This window comes from Anser brachyrhynchus (assembly GCF_964034855.1).
Source record: "Anser brachyrhynchus genome assembly, chromosome: 5".
Taxonomy (NCBI): domain Eukaryota; kingdom Metazoa; phylum Chordata; class Aves; order Anseriformes; family Anatidae; genus Anser; species Anser brachyrhynchus.
The window spans coordinates 63,854,766-63,876,400 of record NC_137699.1 but is presented as its reverse complement, the minus strand read 5'-3'; the positions used below and the strand labels follow the sequence as shown (position 1 = coordinate 63,876,400).

The 21,635-nt window shown below is 43.2% G+C and overlaps 1 protein-coding gene across 2 annotated transcripts; it reads right to left on the bottom strand.

Moving 5' to 3' along the window:
• Positions 1–53: 53 nt before the first annotated feature.
• Positions 54–20,420, bottom strand: POLE2 (DNA polymerase epsilon 2, accessory subunit). 2 transcript variants are annotated; one of them, XM_080592700.1, is made up of 20 exons: positions 20,269–20,359; positions 19,745–19,918; positions 18,624–18,724; positions 16,282–16,357; positions 14,785–14,862; positions 13,475–13,568; positions 11,441–11,515; positions 10,176–10,259; positions 9,664–9,720; positions 9,223–9,271; positions 8,145–8,217; positions 7,388–7,560; positions 5,203–5,292; positions 4,936–4,990; positions 3,946–4,005; positions 3,773–3,850; positions 3,246–3,354; positions 1,315–1,491; positions 1,049–1,116; positions 54–231 (listed from the first exon to the last, which is right to left on the bottom strand). In XM_080592700.1, exons 3-20 carry the CDS (start codon positions 18,715–18,717, stop codon positions 213–215), a joined length of 1,509 nt encoding a protein of 502 aa, XP_080448826.1. In that variant the 5' UTR covers positions 18,718–18,724; positions 19,745–19,918; positions 20,269–20,359; the 3' UTR covers positions 54–212. The 2 variants fall into 2 exon arrangements, with proteins under 2 accessions (XP_080448826.1, XP_080448825.1); XM_080592699.1 differs by lacking the exon at positions 19,745–19,918 and having other exon boundaries at positions 20,269–20,420.
• Positions 20,421–21,635: the final 1,215 nt, after the last annotated feature.

Here is a 21,635-nt window from a genome sequence, read left to right as displayed (position 1 = left end):
GGCAATTCATCTTCGTTGTGACTCCACATTTTATCTAAGCCAACACCAGAATATTTTCCTGTAAAAATTTATTGGCGTACAAAACAAGCCATTTTTGGCTTTGACATTCGTTATGAACAGTCTGTAATACATTATAAAATCAGTCCATCTAAAATGAGTGCTACGGTTGACTTCACAAAGACTCCATCCCTTTTTTGTAGTCTTGTAGAAAATCAGAGCCCCTGAAGCTTGCTGAAAATACCAAACAAAAACAATATTTAGTGTTAAAAAGAATCACCATAAATAACATATTATTCTATTTCTTGATCTGTGAAAAAAATCATAATGTTTTAAACTATTTAAAGACCTGAAGCATCTCATGATATTTTCTACATTCAAATAAAGGTTATATGAGGTCTATCTTAGCAATTCCCTTACGTGGAGAATTATACAATCCTATTTGAGAGAAAGCTTCCGCAACAAGATATGAAATTGAATCAGAGAGACAGAGAAGGTAAATTTGCAGTTCCTGTTTGGTTATTTCAAACATGCACATTTTCATCACTGTTGTAAGCCCTTTGATACTTTTTTGGTGTTGAAGCTGGCCTTTTTTCCGGTTGTTGAAAGATCACAATTGGGATGAATAAGCACAGATGTAAAATACATGAAATCAACGCATGAAAAGTGGCTTTTGAGTTTGATTATGATCATAAAATGAACCATGAATTGTTCATAAGTGCAATTAACCTATGCAATAAGCATCATCTCCAGAAACAGATTAAATCTGTTTCCCAACTGGGTCTCAGTTATTAAAAATCATATAGTACAATCTATCTTTCTATTTAGTTTTGGATCATGCTTCTTATCACTGTTACTTGACTGTAATTTCTGAATTTATTATTTTAATTCTAGGCATCTGGATTTCTTACACTAAGTACAAAGCACAAGTTATGTTAACTGCTAAAACATTCACTCTCTTTACAGTTGATTTTCTGTATTCTTCCTGATAATTGGAAAGTCAGCAAATAAAAAGATGCTTTCTTTTAAATGAGGAACTGAATATATTTACCTGTCTTCAACTGTCTTGTTGGAGGGGTAGAATACCTTGAATGAAAACCCACTTCTTGGAAATGAACCCTGTAAATAAAAATACACCGCACTTGTGTAAGCGTACCACTGTACAGATGGTAAGAGACACACTTAAATGTAACTGCATCCCCTTTGGCACCTGACCAGTCATTTTCATGATATTTAAATTCATCCATTCGGTAAATTAAAGGTTGTTTATACAAATCCAGCACATTCTAATTTTGGTAAAGCATAAGGAAGTCTTACAGGATTTATACAAAGACAGTCGGTGTTGGTGACAGTGAACGGGTCGTATTTATCCGCAATGACAAGCATATCTGGCAGAGGATACACCCTGAGGGAGTAGTCGTAGGCCCAGTACACAGGGCTAACGTACAGCGGAAGTGGTGTCAGGTGTCCTTGTGATAATATAGTCTTTACAAACTGCAAGACAAACACAGATAGATAGTTTGAATCATTTTCTACAAGTCAAATGTATTTCTGCAGATGCTAATGCTCTGTTAATAAAGAGGTTTTTAACACAGAAATATTTTTTATGCATCTCACTCCCTCTCATTGTTACGATTTCTATAGTAAAGCAGTGACTCCACTACAGCAGCTAGCTCAAAAGATCTCAAGATCAAGATCTCAAAACTATTACATCAATCAGACTCTCCAAAAAAAATGCAAAATCTGCTTACTTGTTTCTCCAGCCCAAGAAATACCAGCACTGCCATAATTTTGGGGTACAATTTTTTCGTTCCTCCCCCCTGCCCTCCTCCAGACTTTCCTTGCAAGTCCAGTTAACCAGAAGACCCACACTTAAACAGTCTTTACCCCGAACTTGTGCCTTTGATTGCCATATAGTATCTTTTCCCTTGACCATTCTTATGGTAGCTGCCCTGCTCTAGACACTAGCTGACTAGCTGCCTCCTTTGTAGTTCCCATTTTCATCTGGCAGAATTCAGCCAGGGCATTTTGGTTCCCACAGCCCTCCACTCAAGCCCCTTGAAAGCTTTTATTATGTTTCATCAACCATGTAGCTGCGGTTAGGATCTGTTTTCCCCAAAGGCCTAAAATCACTACGGCAACTAGGTGAGAGGGGCTGCTGTTAAAAGAAAATGATGTACAAAGCATAGGCCCAGCCATTCCACTAATACTATATGAGGCTTAAAGACACTACTAATTCAATCTCATGTTAGTAACGCAATTTCCCACTCATTCACTGATGGCATAATTAAGAAATTAATGACAGGCAGAAAAGGCAGAGAAACAAAAGTACGCAATAACAAGCCAATACTCCTATTTGCAGAAAGTGTTATAGCACATAATTCGATGTTTCCTTCATGACTCCTTCTCTTCCAAGCAGAAGCATACTTCCCTGTATGAGTGCAGGGAAATGAAGATTTATAGTGTACACACACATAGGCAAAAATGCACACAAAAAACAGGTGCATCGGTGCCCACAGTGGGATTCTTTGTGCTCACAAAGAATCTGCGCACTGTTCTGATGGAGAGAAGGAAGAATTAACAGGAAGTTTCCAAGTCAAACAAACAAGAAAAAAAAAACTGTAAAATAAATAGAAGCAAACTCCATCCATCACTGCAATGAGCCAGTATTGTCCGGATCTTTCTCATTCAATTATATCAGTAAGTCCCATCAACTCCTGCTGTGCATTCATTAACTAGAATCATAACTCAGAGTGCTGTGTCGATGTATCAAAAGCAGGATTAAGACTTCAAGTAAAAAGGCAGGGGAAGCAGGTGACCTTTTGGAAAAGTGACATGCTGCTCTCCTGCAAATGTCACTGGTTAATTGATCAAATCTTAAAAAGGTAATTTGTATTAAGCTTTGCATTTAGGAATCAATGTTTTGTGGTACAACATTCGTGGCTGGTGCATAGACACCAACAGTCATCTGCAAGGAAGTTCTGAGTTCAAGGGCACCTGCAAAGGGACAGCCAGAATGACTCGATGTCATCAATCAGTATCCTGGTTTCGGTTATTTTTCTGTCAAGATGTACATGAAATTAATAATAATAACTGTATAGATCCCTCTTTACAATTCTTTTAGCAAATTTAGTTACTCTTACAAAATATCAGGAGTATGCAGATCAGAGTACACCAAACACAAACCTTCTGATCAAAAAAAAAAAGTCAAGCTCTTAGCAAAAAGTGTTGAACAAAACTCAACTCACATGGTTGGGAATATCCATGTTGCTGTTAGGGAAGCGGACACAGTTCCTGCACATTTTGTTTACCAAATCTTCACGAAAGATAATTATTTCTTGGGTGCAATACTGAATCCTAAATGGAAAACATTAATGAAATTAAACAAATTATGATGAAAAACTAGAAGATGGAAAGTTGTATTATGAAGTCAATCTTATTCTAATACAGCAAAAAGTACATTTCAATTAAAACAATACCTTCCCATCTTCCCTTCATTACACCTCCAGATTCAGAAAAAACGTGATGCTTTTGAGCAGGTCATTATACTCAGTTATTAAACTTCTGGCAGTACGTCCAAACCATCTTGTTCAGGATAGTTTCAGCAGTAATTTATTTACGCATTACTGTATTTAAAACTAGTTACAATTAATGCAAGTAAGGAATTATCTTAATTTAAAAATACTAAGGCCATTACATCTGCACATGAACTAGTCATCCGGTATAAATAAATAAATAAATAAATAAATAAAATACCAGTAAATTAGACTGTTACCTGCAAGGATTTGTGGTGAAAACTGAAAATGGCACTAGCTGCCTGAATTCCTCAGTAATAATTTCAGCCAGGGGAGGTCTGAAATAAACAGCAACAGGTGTATCAGCCAAGACTCTTACCTTCCTTAACGATTCAATTCAAAGTTTCAAAAACTGAAAAACAAGCACACTGACCGTGGTAAAATAGAACCGGGACCAGGATCTTCAGGGCCAGGAATAAACACAAATCGACTACTGCAAAAAGACCAGCATAGTGCTTTTATATAAAAGAACCCCACAAGAATCTAAACATTGGTTACATACTTGTATACATGCGCTACTTCACAGATGTATGCAAATAACCTGTTCTGGGACAGACTTGACAGTTCCTACTGTTGAAGACCTCCTCTCGTTCCTTATGAAGAACATAAATCACCGCTGAGACAGAAGATGCATATCCACCCCTCACTAAAGTGGAACAACTCTTAAAAACTGCTCACCATTACAGAAAGGATAAGCCTGGCTGCCTCCCTGTTTTAATTTCTTTCATATGTTCTAATCTCTGTAGAAAGATTTAGTTCTCCCAGGCCTGGAATGCAGCTTCCACTGAGCAGGGACACAGGAAGGGATAAATAAAAGACCTCTTTCCACAACTGTGTTGTTTCAGTTAGCTCTCAAACTAGCAGCCATGGAGAACCGTGTAGGCAAGAACAGGAAAGCAGAAATGAGATGCCTCCATGTACGCAGTGTTTCAGATGACATTTTCTGGGGCTGGTACAGAAAGCCCGGGTCTGCTGGTAGCAGCATCGAGACCTAAACATCAGTTTATAAAACAGCACTGCATGGGCAGAACCCTGCTGATTTCAAGGGAATTCCAGAGGAAAAAGGGGCTTGCCCACGCAGTGCTTTTGAGGAACCGCGGGCCATGCTTAATGATGTGGAAAATGTTCCAGAGAGAGGTAGTTTAACCTCTGCTCGTTCAATAGCAGACTCCATGACCAAGCTACTCTAGATAGATTGAGAGCTTTACTCTGCTCCCAAAACAATCTTACAGGCCTGTTACCTGATCACAGCAGGCTCACAATAACTGGAGGACAGGGTATCTGTTAGTTTCTTAAAGTAATTAAAGCAAAGCTTTTCACATAATAAGCACATTTCCCTTTTTCATAGCACTTTGCTGCGTACCTTTTATGAATGCTGGGATATTCACAAATTATATCTGCAAGAGCCTTCAAAGAACCTAGAGTCAGAAGAAAAATATCTATGATACAGCACCTGGTTAGACAACAAACACGCAGTGTATGAAACACACAGTATATGAATCACCTGTACACTTCCGCACACCAAAAATGTGTCACTTAGAAAATATGTGATTCTTTTCTGCTCTCATGAATTGTTTTACCATCATAATTTTAATTTAAAGCACATGTCTGACTGCAAAGAATTCCTTACCTTTCAGTGACTGAATTTGGTTTTTTCCATATGGTGCAGACGAAAAATTTCCACAGAAGAAAAAGCAGGTTGGAGGTGCAGAGGAATAACCTGGGAAAACAGAGAATCTGTGAGTATAACATCCATCCCCTCCGCTACCCTTCATCAGTCAGCCCACAGTGTATTTCATGAAAGGCAAAAACCAAAACAGCATTTGAAGCTCTGCTGCTATTAATACCCCAAACTATTTTCTCAATACAGGCTTTCATTATTTACAGACCTGGTTCCAACAACACTGGTTGTGTGTATCCAACTAACTGCTGACCCAGTCACATAATTACACAAAGTACAACTGTAATAAATAACGCAATTTAACAACACACTCTTCCCTTCAAGAGAAAAATAGCATGTAAGTAAGAAGCAATGGATTACTATTAACCTCCATGCACCATTCCGATTCAAGGGCTCTACTAATATTTAATTCCCTCTTTAGCATTATGAAGCAACAGTGACTGCAATTGCCTGAGCTTTTTAAGAATCTAATGAATTCTCACCGTATCACTAATCACACAGAAGCACATGCTTTATAGCAAAGTCTATGATTCTATGACTGAAGAAAAAAAGCCTTTGCAAACTCTAAAACAAAAATAAAACATCTACTCAGGCATTCGTCTCATGTTCCAGGTTACCCTCCAGCTCCCTAGCCTTCAGAACCAGACTTGCCTTTCCCTCACTGCTTTACAATCCAGTCGGTAAATACAACAGAATTGCTTATACCAGAGAAATGGCTCATCAGGATTTTTCCTTGCTATTCCTCTCAGCTATTATTTTTAGTTCATAATTATGAAGCTCATTACTTGTCTATTAAAAAAAAAAATATCTGAAATTAGTAAATGCAATGTACGCATCTTTGCCAGTTTAATACATTAACCTCACTGACCAAAGTCCCTTCATTACTTCAGCATCTGAAGTCTTAGGTCAGGTTCAGTCTGGTTCAAGGCTTTTGCCAACTTTCATCCAGACACAGAACTGGTTTCCTAACTTCAAAGTTAACTTCCTACCTTCTCACTAGATATTGTGATAACGTGTCCAGTTTTCTGTAAGTGACTAGCAGTTTGCCACCCTTCATTTTACATTGCTTGTTTTTTAAAGCAGACAGCCTCTCACGTTTCCACCCTACCTAAGGCAGACAGGACAAGCTGTTCCAAAAGTGTTCTGGATTACAAAGAAGCAATTCACAGATCTCACAGATGCTTGCTATCCAAATGTTGTCATCATTACCAATGTAATGATGCGTACAAGAAACAGTTCATATTTTGAGACTAACCGACATTTTCTCCTCGGTAAAAACCAGAAAGCATTCAAGAGTGAGTGCTCATCTCTGATGAAGGAAAATGTTTTCCTTAAACTAAGGCTAGGAAGAGTTCTCATGAACATTCTTGTCACAGCACATAAAATGGCTACTGTCCAAAACAATATTGGTACTAAGTGATTTACGAAAAGGAAGTGACAGCTTGCAAAAATATAATACAATCCAATTTTTAAATCTGTTAGAAAAAGATCCAAAAGAAATAGAATAGCAACCATGCAATGCAAATAGCTATCACTAAAATTGCAGGGAGACTTCACTGGTTTTAGGCTTGGGTTTAAAGGGGAATGAATAAAAAAAAAACGCAACAGTTGGGTTTATTCTGGCTTTCTCAGAATTTAAGTTCACCAAAACCACACAATATGGTAGTAACAGAACTCTTGAAAATAGTTGCTCTATGTTTTCCTTGAAAAGAATACTTTTGAAAAATGGTACCAGAACCACTGTTTCACAAAAGAGCACCTTTAGATCACAGTTTGACAACGAAGCTGGCCTAACGCTTAGCAGCTCGTACCCAGAGCGGGCTTGCTGTCAGTAGTAGGCTGTCCAGCCTCCCCTGCATGGGCAGCGATGCTCACGTGAGCGACAACATGATGAAAAGTTCAGGAAGCCAAAGCAGCATAAAACTAACTCTCCAACAAAGGCAACGAGTTTCCCCCAGGCATATTCCCCGTACTGGCTCACCAGGGGGTCAGAGCTTCCAGCCCATGCCAGGGAGGCGACTGAGGGCCAGGCAGCCAGCAGACATCGGCGCCACCCAGCAATGCTGCTCAGCTCTAAGGGAGATGGTAAAAACTCTCTAAAATAAGGCTCCGAACCAAAGCCGTCACCACCTACCTGAAAACATCATATGCAGCTTTTCTAGTACTTCTGCTTGGTCCAGCCATACATCAGAGAGAAATACAAACATGGCATCTTCATTTTCGTCCTCCAGCTGCTTTAGTTTCGCAGAAGCCTTTACTGAAGCTGAGGAAGGCCCTCCAAAGAAGTTTATATTTCCATAGAAGGCTCTACAATATTAAAATACTGAAGTTAATTCTGTTTTCTTCCCAAGTCATTACTAGTTTTGATTATGGCTCACTTGAACCATTTTAATTATTATTATTATGAGAGGTAGCTCAGACGGTATCAATGATCATTTTGTTTTTCAGAAAGAAAACAAGGAAGAGAAATGGCAGTCACCTAAATCTGAGGCACGGGTGCTGCCCTGCCATGATTTTACAGATCATCTCAGGGTAATATTTATCCTGGCTTCTCTCCCACATCCATTCCTTGAGCAACAAGGAGTTTCTTATTTGCGTGTATTAGCCATCTCCTTCGCAACTGAGAAGGGTTTAGATCTCACCTGTTATTAACATGCAGAACCCCATGGCCTTTGGAGGGGTTTTTCTGCTCACATGATAGGCTTTAGTACTGGCCCAAGCAGACCTGCAAGTCCCAGAACTGCCTCCTTATTTATTATTTATTTGGGAACATTTGGGGAGGGGAAATAATAGCATACTTCAACATCACAGAGGTTATAATAACGCGCTTACTTGGAAACCCACAACACAACACAAAGTCAGAGTGAGGCTGCCGAAAGTCAGCTTCATACCTAGTGGTAGCAGACGGCTCAGTAGGCGGAAATCCAAAAGCGTTCACGTGGAAAACCTCATCTTCATACCAACCTAAGACATTTTTAAACAACAAAATAACCTTTAGTTTTTCTAACAACATCATGTCCTAGACATTAGTCAGACGGTTGGCAGCTGTGCTGCATAGCTAGTCCCAGGCTCCATCAATCCCTCTTGTGACAGCACCAGTCCCCGCGCTGTGCAGCGGTGAACCAGAGCAGGGAACTATCCGGCTGAAAAACAGGCTGAGCAAGAAACCAACTCCTTTTTACCCCGGTCATTTCTCTGAATGGACTTGCTGCCCAGCCACAGAAACGACCTTCTCAACCCAACTGAGTAAGAATAAGAATGTAGGGGAACAGGAATCAGTTTTAGTGGCCCGGCCCCTGAAGAGTCTACATCAAACTGCACCCTTTCTTGAGGGGAGCTGTCATATCTTAAAAGAACAGAAGTAACAGGGTGATTCTTGTCCCCACTTGCTATTGACTTCCACTTAGTTTATTTTATAAATTGTAAGCATAAATGCATTAACAGAAAATAAACTGGGGTTATGTGTATCGCACAGAGTAATATCCTACCAATGGCAACGTCCATCGTTGCACGGGAACATGTTTAAGGCTCCAGAACTGCAAGCACTTACACTGCCTTTATGAGAAGCCTCTGAAGGACTGAGGCTTTGCCAACAGCAAGCAGCATTTCCATGTTGTTAACTCATACTGCTTGGTTATTTTAGTCCGTCTTCCTGATCTAGTCACATCTTTTCCAAGCATGTTGTAGACATGTTAACTAAGGCCGATCCCCAACACTGCCACAGATGCTCTCATCCCACTGATGTGACTGAAAACCACAGAATTTCACAGAGCTCTGCCTCCAGAGCCCACAAGATAGCAGGAAAGGCTTAGGGCCAAAATTCTCAGTCATAAACTTAGCTCATGGTCAAGCCTCACCATCATGAGACTTATCTTTTTAGCCAGATCTAGCAAGTATCTAACTGCAGCAACAGCCACGTGCAGAATAATTTATTCCAAGTTAAAAAAAAAAAAAAAGAGTCTGCTTTACCTTCTGCCAAAACAAAGCATGATTCAGTATATAAACCACTGTGGAACTGGTGCAGAGAGGTTAAGAAACATATTTTTCTTAGATCTGGACTCGTAGGCTAGCTCGTTAGCCAAAGTTTGCTTTCCAGCTGGTGTAATACGTTTGGACTCCACTGGAAGTTCAGAGGCTGCCTGCAGAGCCCGGTGATCACCTGGCAGCTGAACAGGTAAGCTCATAAGCAGAACAGAAACCTTCCACTAGGAGGAATACTAACCTTGTCCTAAAAGTCTTTGAAAGGGCACTGAGCTGCAGCAGCCACGTAATTTGCAAAAGAAAGAAAGTGACAGAGCTGCAACTCTCTATACATAATTTTTAACGGTCAATATTGGTTTGTTATTCTAATTGAAATTCTCCAGATCTGCGGGAAATTTATTCAACTCTTACATCACAGATAAAGGATATTGCTTTACTGAGGTCTAGCTGGACGACTCCTGTAGGATCTTCTAGGAAATACTTTCCCTAAAAAACAGGATTCATTAATGAAGCAAAGTATATCCAAACATATAAACGCTTCAGCCAGAAGCACCTATAAGCCAACATTTATTAGCAGTTTAGCAAAGTTTAATATCTTAAGTTTAGAGCGCAGGGGCAGAACTAAAAACAATGTAGGTTATAGGAAGGGTATCATAGCAGCTCCCCTCAGATATGCTGCAGTTTTGATCGCTGGGGCACCCCTCCCCTATAATTACTGGCCAATGCAATGGCAAACCCACACACAGTGATTTGAGGCTCCAGCACTCCAATAAGGAGCACGCTTAGAAAATATAAGCCTCTTTTTGGGGAATGAATCTTGCACCGATACTGACTTAGACAGCAGGATAAAGCGGTAAGACATTTAAGCCTTCTCATTTTCTAATATATTACAGCGCTGAATGGATGGTGACCCAGATATTCCCCAGTGAACAGCAACCTACCTCCTTGAGCTGAGTGATCATCCCGAGGACAATCACTTCCCCCACCTTCGATGTATTGCCCAACAGGGTTTCTATTGTTTTAAGCTGGAACCAAAGGCAAAGAATCATGTAAGAATTAAATCCAACTCTCCATACAGCTATTCTAAAGCAAGCAAGACAAAGCACCAGGCAGCATAAATTCCCACACAAATACACAAACAAGCTAGGACAGAATTCAGACTAATTAGAAAATCAGGGACATGTTTCTGATTGTTGAATGTGGCAGAGTCTAGGGAAATATTTCCAATGATGGCCGCTAGCATAAAGAAGTGCTTAGCAAGTAAGTATTTGTTATTTTGCTTACAAGTGGCTTAAAACTGGAAAGAACAAGTGATAATTTCTGCTTTTGCATATGAACGTCAACTGCAGTAAATGGATCTTCATTGGGATCCAGACTGAACCACAGGGCCAGGTTGTGCCCACACAGCACTGCTGATTACTTTTATTGAGGAACCTCAGAGGGACGACAGAATACCCCAGGGTAACAGCAGTGATACCGCGTACATGCTGCCTGTGGGTTCTGGACAAACTTCGTTTGGTCTGTCAAGCTGCAGTTAAGAGAGACAAACCTCCTGGAACACCAGCACAAACAACGCGCTCGCCACCGCTGGCAGGGAGGACAGCAAGCTGTCAAGAAAGAAAGATGCCTACACAGCCTGGATGGAGACTCAGCTAAGGGCAGTTGTTCTTTTCTACACGATGGTACACTGAACAAAGAAAAACAGGCAAGCTGGTCAAAGAAAAAGCTTTTATTTGGCGCCCAGAGACACACACGTGATTTTTTTAAAAATGTATAATAATTATATAACATGGGGAGAGCATTTAATATGAGAAAACTGAAATGGGAACAGAACAGACTCAAGTCATGACCTTACTCAACTGTAGGTTTGTGACTTTAGTGCTGACAAAAGAAAAAAGCAAGAAAAATGTTCCCAAGCGCAAAGAAGCAAAGCGCTGTAAGCTGAACAGGTAATGTATTTCCACCTCAGGAAGCCGGATCTCTCGTGCATTTCATAGCTGCTTTTGAGTAGCTTAGTCATCATGCTGATCTAAGCCAAATAACTGCGTTTTTGACACACAGGCTAAAAATGATAGGAAAAAAAACTCATTCTCATTGATTACCCATACTGGATGTAAAAATAAGGTGTCACTGGAGAAGTATTACTGCGTTAAAGTGTAACACCAAGCACAGCTCCCTTCGCAAGAAAAGCAAACAGATTTTTTACCTGGAATTTGCTCCTACTGTCATCAGGATGAACAACAACTGCTGCGGGTGTAAACAACTCATGTCTGTGAATCCTCTGCAGAAAGCAAAATTGAAGTAATCCAGTTTTTTAAAAAATGTGCATAGTCAAAAAGCCAGTTCATTACAACCACCATACAAAATACTTTCTAAAGTTCTCTTACTCTGTTTTACCCAGCAACATTTGATTTGTTGAGCACAACCAGTTCTTTCGACAAAAATTTGCTTCTAAGAAATAGATTATCAGTACAACGAGACAATAAAACTAAGCTCAAAAAGCAACAGTGCACCTGTAACGGTTTTAAAAGTGATTCCTGACCATCTGGAAGAAAGGGGCGAGAGAGCAAAGAAGACTCTACGAAATGCTAGCTACGTGGAAAAGAGCAGGTTCTATCTTCAGAGCAGGGCCTATTGAAAGCAGACTTTTTAAACTAATAGGAGCAAACTACACGAAAAATAAACTGCAGAGAACATGAAGAAAACACGTTGTAGAAATTTTCACGTCTTTCCATGTCTTTCATGCAGTCCAAACACCTCCCCTTGGAACAAGCCCACCGCTACCAGCCCATGTAACACATGCAGCAGTTAGTGCCAGCAGCCTTCACCCACAGTGACCCAAACCCTCACTTTTCTGGAAGTCAGAAAGGAGCAAACGTGACAACCAAACACAAAGCCTGTACACAGAGCCTACGTGAAACTGTCAGACAAAGAGGTGCCAACAGCACAACATGGTCTAGGAAACAAGCAGGCTTCAGGACATCCCCGCTTGACACCTCCAGGTGCTGTTCACAGAACCCAACCTGAGTGTGCCAGCACCAACAGGCTTCACCAACCCTGAGCACTGCTTGTAGGAACTAAACCCTCTTTAGCTAATGGTTAACCAACCATCCAGGGCAGAGGTTCCCAAATTGCAGTACACACGCTCCCAGAGGCAGCAAATCCCCTCAAGACAGAGCATTGCTGGTATTTCGGTGTATGTGACGCTGTGCATGCACCTCCCTACGGTCCGAAGGACGAGCAGGTCACGCAGGCTGCCCGTGGGGTGGCACCGGCAAGAAGCCAGCTCGCTGCCTGCCTGCGTCCCGGTGCTGCGCCTACACCTGGAGCCAGGGCCAGGCAGCTCTCTCTGCACAGCTCCTGCCAGCACGGAGCATGATCCGTGCAGCGGAGCAGCTAAAGCAGGCAGCTGGTAAGCAATTAACAGGACCTCTGGTCAGCCACTCACAGCGCCAGCCCGTGCTGCTTGTGCTGGGCTGCAGGAGAGAGGCAAAGCACGACACAGAGTACGCGGGTGGGTAACGGGGGGACTGGACCCATTTCTGGGGTGAATGGACGGAAGGAAAGAACGGGGCTGAGCTCGGGCTCTGAGGGGTGCCCAGGCAGCAGTGCTGAGGGGCTGACTCCTGGCTGTGTGCACGGACTGCTCCAGGGCCACCACCCACGGATGCTGCCACCACCTGCGACTAGCGGCGCAGCGGTGCCAAGCGAGTCCTGCCGGGGAACGCTGGAGTTGCCCACAACAGAGGACGCGACGCATGCGCCACCACGAGATGACAAGGGGTGCCTGGCTCCGACTGAGCGTTTTGAAAAGTGGAAAATGAGTAACTGAAATAAGCCGGCAGCAAACTTCAGTGCTTCAAGGAGAGGCTGAACCTGAGCTTCACGGGGTTTGGGGTTCGTATTATCTCAACAAGCGCTACGTACAATGACACGCTAATCAGACCCAGCACAGAGCCAGCCTACACGGGAGACAAGAGCGAGACACAATCTCCTGTGGGAACACACAATCTACTCTTATGATGCTAAAATGCAGAAACACAAGCGCCGGTCATGCTGTATGGTGTCAGTGGAATAGCCTGATAAAATTTAGTACAGATCTTGTTCTTACTCAGATTTTATTTAACCTGGAGCTCACAGCAGCGCCTCAGGCCAAAGCACTGCTGTATATACAAGTATGAACCCAAACAACAGCATTTTGCCCATGTATTCTGTTGAACAAAGCAAAACTGTTTCTCACCTGTTGTAAGATGGAGTAGCGCTCACGAAACAACTCTGCTTTATCTCTGGCAGATCCAAATAAGTTTGGTGCAGGCAAGTTGGTCATTGACAGACTGCAAGAAGTTTAACAAAATCAAGATTAAAAAACATACATTCCTCACGCACAAATGACTTATTGATCTCAAAGGTGTGGGAGGCTGCAGAAGTCATAACACTACTGCATAATATATTTAGTCAATGCCTAAGATTTCTGCTAGGGACCCTGTGTTCTGCATTCTGAAGGCTACCTCAGTTTAATTTCCCTCTTACTCACAGTCCTTGAGACCTATCTTTCAATCCGAATGGGACCCTGCAGAAATCAGTTCTTTAAAAACAGTTAAGTCTACTAAGTGGCCATGAACAAGAATATTTTCTTCCTGTTGGTTAGCAGATTGTCTTCATGGAGTTCTCTGCTTCCAACAGCCTGGAAAGCTAGAAAGTGGCACTGGAGTTAACCTCCTGCTGCAAACACACTGAATGTTGGGGCTGGACCAGCAGAATCACGAACCGAGACTAGAAAAGGAGTTGCACTTTACGTGAATGTCACTGTAATGCCTCACAACGAGTATCACTACGCGTTCTGCAGCTAACCACCCTTCAAGCTTCATAAGAGCACAGCCTCCTTTTGGCTCAGCAGTCTGGGCTGCTTGCTGTTCAATGTAAATTCTTTAGCTAGCAGAGCATTTACAGCCAATTCCTGCAGCTACTTCTTTCTTTCTCCACCCTGGGGGATCACTCCTCTTTTTTTCTTTTTTAAGCTCTCTTCAGAAATTCCTCTTGAGCTTCAGATGTTGCAAGCTACAGTCTAGGGAATAAATACAGGCAACAGACAGGCCAAATTTATTGAATAAAAATAAAACAGCCAAATACAGAAAGGAAAAAAAAAAAACACTTCATCTAGTGATGCCCTTAGCCTTACGGTCTCTTTTACTCGTTAGGTGGCATTAACACGGTCTGAACACTTTTGCTGTCTGATAAACGCCCAAGCTTCAGAGGCAGGAAGATCACAGGCAGCACAGAATACACTACCACAGAAGATACAGATGGCCATTTCAACTTCATCCTGGGCGAGGAGAAACCCAGTGGCACATTTATTTATGAGACAGCATTTACCATTGTCTCTGAAAAGCCAGTTGGGCTCTAAGAAACAGAATTATCTTATTTTCTCACACAAGCTTGAGATGAGTGAACCCCAGAGGGGAAGATTAGAAAACAGACTTTCAAACACAGCAAACAAGAACTCTTTCTTAAAACAAGAAGCAGTTGGAACTTAAAATATGCAACACTTACGGTAGAAACCTCTTTCTTTCTGAATTGTAAACATAGCGTGGAATATCAAAGGCCCCGATAATGTTGAAAACGTTTTCTCTGAAATGACAATACATTTATAGCGTTATCTTAGGTGGAACTTACAAATGCTACGGAAAGAAACCAACTGAACAAAACTACATTCATTTTGTTCTCCATCACCCTGTGTTAGCACCATCTCTCCCACTCCACTCTACCTGTTGGCTACTACAGCATCTTCTAATTCAAAAAAAGGGAACTCTTCAGACGTTTATTTAGAAGTGTCAGAGGGATAAATCACTTTGCATTGTCATCCTCTGGTATCTTTCTGGACAGCAGAAGAGCTTTGGCATGGTTAAAACGAATAGTTTTAAACATGCACGATCTCCGAACTATTCATCAAGCTGATACATCCCATTATATTCACTGGAGCAGCTCTCTTCTCTGATGCCTCCCATTTTACTGTAAGTGCATCAAATTCATCAGAATAGATAACAAATAGCCCATGAACTTTTGCTAAGGCTTACAAGCACAGGACAACCACCACTGCCTATCAGGCAATGATATCGTAGGCTTCAGATTGCATTTCTTACAAAACTCTGCCCTCAGGCTTTCTGCACCATAATTCAAGAGAGTTTTACAGGCTGGTCCTGTGGTCTGTGAACTGTTCCCTCCAAGACTCTGCACTAAGAATGTGTGCAGACGGGAGCGAAAAATGCATTTAGGTATGTAAAGCGACGAGGGAGAAATGCATTTAAGTATGTGAAGTGACATAAGAAAAAGTCCCACTCAAGCTATCTGCATTGCAAAGGTGCCAATGCCTAGGAGAAAAGTCAAAAAAAAAATTTGCTCCATACTGAGGCACCGTGGGATCACAGGATCTGACATGCCCAATAAACCATTTATTTTCATGATTTGCATTACAATGCCAGCACACAGAGTAAACACTAAAGAAAACACATTCATCACAATCACAAATAAAATTCTCAAAAGCACAAGTAATTGCTCTCTGCTTTGTTATCACAGAGTGAAAATCAAGCAAAACAGCCCTGCTATACAAAAACAAAAAGCAACAAAAAGCAGCACCCTGGAGGAAGGTTTTCCAAGTGCTTTCAGAAAAGAGCTATCTTAGAAAGGTTGCAAAAATAACCTCATTTCATTTTCATCTACAGAAAAGAAAACAAAGAAATGAACAGAGGTAACAAGTTCTCTTAAATCCTAAGTATCCGTTTATTTTATTGGTTAATATTCAACCTGTGTCACACGTAACACATAACCGTATAATTTTAATTCCAGAATCTCAGCATTATATTTAGAATCCCCTAGAGGCCTATCCATGAGAACAAATCTTCTAAGAAGGAACATTACTAACCTTCAAAGGCAGCATCAGGGAAAGCACAGAGCAATTACTGCACGTGTGGCACTGCAGAAAATGCCTGACATTTATTTCCCAGCAAGAAATAACTCCCATAAACATCAAATTAAAAAATGTCACCGTACATTGTTTCGTCTAATGCCTGGCTACATTCTTGGACAGCTGCTTCCACCGTGGATAGTTCAATCATATTAGTTGACACTGAAAAGAAAAATTCCAAGGATTAAAACCGCAGCCTATGGAAAACGGTAAGGAAGTAAGTAGGTCTCAAATATTTTACCAAAAGGGTGCAGTATTCTTAGAGGAATGAGCTCCACAAATAAGCATATTTTCAATAATGTAATGACACCACTTTCTCTCTGCAAACGGATCTCTTCATATTCTTACCAGAAGGATGCATCTCTAGCTAAAAAATAACCCACACACATATTGTGCCCGCCATTAATTCACTAAACACGGAGAACAAGACAATTATAGTTTATGCAAAGCTGCCAAATATACTACAAATGTGTTACATGAGAGCTTTCACATTCTGGAGGTTAATTTTGTTCCAGAACATTATCACACAGATTGCTGTCATAAATAAGTATTCAAACAGCTTAACACAATCTTGGAGACAGGCACGTTGTTGTCTTCATGGATGTTAAACTGATAATTGAAATTCAAAAACATTTCTAAACACCAATGTTTTCCTGAACTTGAAGGGGAATCCAACGCATGGATTCACAAAAGGGCTTGGTCAGCGCTGCCAAGCCTCACTGCTGAGCTCTGGGAGAAGAAATCAGCGCACGAACCCAGCACCCGAGTTCCCTTTTCGGGGCACGCAACATAAAATCACAACTCCTGGAAGGCAGTGCTCAACAGCACAGCATGAGGGGCACCAAGTGAGCTGGCAGAACTGCAGGGGATAGATAGCACCGTGTCTGAACTGCAGTCTCAAGCAACTCCTGGACAGCAGCTGGACTACACTGGAATTTATTGCACAAAACAGCACCTTGCACAGAGAGCATTGCTAGCAAGTACACTAACTGCATGTGCTACATTGGCCCTAGAGTTTATTGCACTGATTGAAATTTGTTCAAAAATGTGGATGCGTTAATTTGTACCCGCAGGCTTCATGCTAGATGAGGAGCAGCTCTCCAAAGTGGTTTTGCTCCCCGTTTGATCAGCTCTGACGTATTTTGCCAAGGCTAGTGTGAGAACACAAAGCGTAACTTCTGTAGTGGGTGCTCCAGTTAAACGACATGTAAAGCAAGCAAATACTCGCCCTTGATTTTACGTGGTCAATAGGAGAGGCTGGGAAAGTTTCCAGAACTCACGTAAGGCCTAATACTCATTTTAGATCACGTTTATATGGATTTGAACGTCCTCAGTCAAAGGCTGGAAGTGGGCTCACGTTTCCTGGTTTTCATGAGCTCACATCAGTAAAAGCCTGTATATTTTAGGCACCTCCTTCAGCCATGTTCTTTAACTAAAGATGCTACAACTCCCACTTTGGTGGTCCAGGATCAGGGAAGCTGGATCTGTGTGCCTCAGGACACAGTGTCCCAGTTAAGCAGGAGGCAGTACCCCAACGAGATGCTGCTGCCAAGGTGACGGAGTTTCAGGCATGCTCAGACCCACAGGGGTTGTGGGAACTTTACCAGCAAAAGCTCAACTCTTACAGCTTCAAGTATTTATGGAATTTTCCAGGAGTTTTCTGCATTGCACTTCTGGACTTAGCCATTTGTGGAATGTGATGCAGTTCACACACCAAGCAGGTACGGCTTCCCCAGCACCACCGTGCGCCAACTGCTATCAGCACCTTCTGCCCGGTGTTACTACCACACGATCAGGCCGGCACAACAGAACATCACCGTCTGCCTTAAGGCTTCAGAGAACGTGCAGGTGCTGGTTAAACTCCCTCCGTAGTTGGTTTAAGTTACCGTGCTGGACTACTGCACTGGTGCACTTGCACCTGCCACTCCATCTGGACGCGAGGGCAGCGACCTCTGAATGAAGGGAGGTGACCGTGCCCTTCCTGCAGTCGCGGCGAGGCTCCAAAGGTTACAGCTGTCAACACCTCTAACCCTTCTCTGGACTTGGACTACTTTAAACCAAGTCAATTAATTTCTTGCTATATATTTAATATTTAAAATCACGGTTTCACATGCAAAGATGTCCACGGTGTCCAGCTCGGTGGTCTCAGTAGCTGACACTGAAGAATTTCGCTACTTTTGGAAAAGTCAGGAGGTACCAAGGTGCCAACTTTTTGAATGGCAAAATTATACTATCCTTTGCTGACATCAGTATTCACTGATAACTTCAGTATTTAAAAAAACAAAATGACAACAAATACATTTATCTTGATCAACACGGTGTGACCAGAATGACACTGTAGTGCATTAAGCTGCCAGTAACTCTCTGTCTAAATAACATCACAATTGCAAGATAAACTTAGCAAGATTAAGAAAAATATGTTACTTACAAGGCTGCTTTTCAACAGCATCGATGACCTTTTCAATTACATCTTCAAGCTCTACTTCACTGAGGGACTGAAGAGCTTCGGTAAGATACTTCATAGCTTCCCTAATTTCAACGAAGAAAATTAGCTCAAAAAGCAATTAATACTAAATAAAGTTCATACAAATGGTGCCAATTTTTGCAGATGTGCACATAAGCACTAAATGCCTTGTGATTAAAAACGTAGAAATAATCAGTGCTACGTAATACAGTCAGACACAAAATTCACCAGGACTGAAAACACTGAGCGTAGGAAGCAGGTACAGAGAACTTTGTTTTCATGTCCAAACGGACCTCGGAGGGCTCGTGGTCCAGCCTCCTGCTCCGAGCAGCGCTAACTGCACGGGCCGCTCATGTTGTGCACAGCCCTGCTCAGGTTCTGCACGCCTCCAAGGATGGAGATGTCACAGCCTCCCTGGGCCCTGTCTTAGCGTTTAACTACTCTTGATTGTGAACGTTTTTTTTCATGGCATTATAGAAAAGCCCAAGGAAGACTGGGATTTGATTCCCCTGAGCCCTCCCATCCTGAGGCTGAACAAACCCAAATCCTTCACCTTTTTTCCACAGGTCAGGTTCTCCGACCCTCTCATCATCTTGGTGGTCCTCCACTAGACCCTCTCCAACTTTTTAATCTCTTGAACCGAGGGGACTAAAACTGGACAAGTGGGATTTATTTTGTTGTAAGCTGCGCTTGCTGCCTCTCCCCCTTTCCCTGTGCACCAGCCCCTCTTTCTCCCCAAGCCCCCTTTGGGCAGCTGAACACCGCCACCTCAGAATCACAGAATCACCTAGGTTGGAAGAGACCTCCAAGATCACTCAGCCCAACCTCTGACCTAACACTAACAAGTCCTCCGCTAAACCATATCACTGAGCTCTACACGTATCACTAAGCTCCTCCGGCTTCCCCACGCACCTCGAGCCCCTGCGCCTCACCGCCCCAACTGTCCTCACTCCACCTGCTCCACTTCACCAGTACCCCAATATCGGAGTTATTTTCATCCGAAACAACATGAGAATTAAAAATCCACTTCCTCCCTCATCCTTAGACTACACTCTGGCCGTTAAAGATAACGATTTTCTTATTACCATCATCTGTCACCCCATCGGAGGTGGCATTTGGTTGACAGCCTGACCTTCCTGACGTCTCTGCTCATGTAACGGTGCAAGCCAGGGGCTCTGAACTCGAACCCCTCACTACTGCACTTGCCAGGACCTTGTCCCATCATGCCAGGAATAAACGAGAACTCATATTAAGCATAACTGTGAAAGGAAAAATAAAGGCAGTGGAGTCCCAGGCGCTGCTCTGCCACCTTCCCCTGCAAGCAGCACGCTCTCTCCCTTCACTGCAGCCTGGCGCACGTTACCACGGCCCCTCGGGCATCCTGAAATACCACTTCGGGAGACCCAAACCCGTGACTGCGGCCCGGGACGAGGCCCCGAGGGCTGCCACAGGCGAACAAGGGCCCCAGCACCGGCAGGGCGGGCGCCGAGGCCTGCCCCCGCCGAGCCCCGGGCGGCGCTGCGCGGGCAGCCCGAGGAGCTGCCGAGGTGGGCCCGGGCCGTGCCGCCGGCCCCCGAGAGCCTCCCCCCGCCGCCGCCCCGCTACTCACGCCCGCAGCAGGAGCCCCCGCACCCGGAACGCGGTGCCCAAGCGGCGCCGCAGCCGCTCCGGCTCCATGGCGGCCGCGCAGCCCCGGCCCCGGCACGGCCCCGCCGCGGGGGGCGCTACCGCGACATGGCCGCCCCCCGAGCGGGCTGGCCGGGCTGCTGCGGGTCCCGCGGCCCCCTCACAGGATGGCACTGGGTGGGTTTCCCCCGGTTTCCCCCGTTCTGCCTTTCTTCTCGGTCCGAGCAGGTTTTACCAGGTCTGGGTGGCGGCCCTCAGCAGCCTGCGGGCATTGCCCGCTGTAGGGCACCTCTGATACGGCCGCCTCGCCTTTAGCTGCTCCTCTGGATGTGGGGAGGCCGTACACCGTGATCCTGGTCCGTATCGTGCTGTAACTGCCCCACCTGAATGTCAAGTTTACTAGGACAAATGTCGGCTGCCTCAAGGTTTAGGATATGGTAAACTCTTAGTTCTTTGGTCCATCGCCCCACAACACTGACTGCCCATGGTCCGGCACGGTTAGACATAGGTTCCCCTCCAGTTGGCCCTGTCTTGGGCAACAAGCATACGGCTGTCCCCACAGCTAACTTTACACTCACACTAACTTTACATTTAACCAGGGAATTAACCCCACACACGATTTTTCCTTTGGGCCTAAGCAGTTGAAGTCTGTTGCAGCATACCAAATCCTGGTATAGAGCACAATAAATACGCTGCACCTCTTACAGTTCCAGTCTTGTGGGGCAGCTGCCTTCTCTCCAGCCAAAAAATGATTGTTACTTCATTGAAATATTCTCAAGCCCATCCGTCAAAGTACAGCTTTGTTCCACAGAATGCTCAAAAAGTAACTCTGAAAGTTCCTTGATCAAAAGACTGTAGGGATATAAAACCAGATAAAAAATATCAGCCTATTTTATATAGTCCATTCTTGACTGCGTCATTTATAATCAGTCCTCCTCATCTGGAGGAAGCTTATGGGTGAAGCTGAATCTATCTACTCCCTTTAGACATAAAACTACCATCTGACAGGTTTCAGCTATTTTGGCAGGAAATACGATTCATTTTTTCATTCTAGGCATGCAGTTAGGTGTGAATTATGAACCCTTACGTAAGTTTTCCTATTTGCTAAAATTACTGCTTTTTCTCCTTTAAAAAAATCTAATTTGTCAATCAGCTCATGTCTCACCTGAAGAAGGAAGGTAACCCTCTTCTAACAAAAGCAATTCTTTTAAGATACATGACCAGAACAAGAATATAAAGCATACTCCTGTGGCACCCTGCAGTACTTGGGGTTCTGTTAGGTTGCCTGGTGCCTCCCACCAGAGATATAAAAGTATTCCAGCGTGAGCTTTAGAATTCTGTTCCACTGAG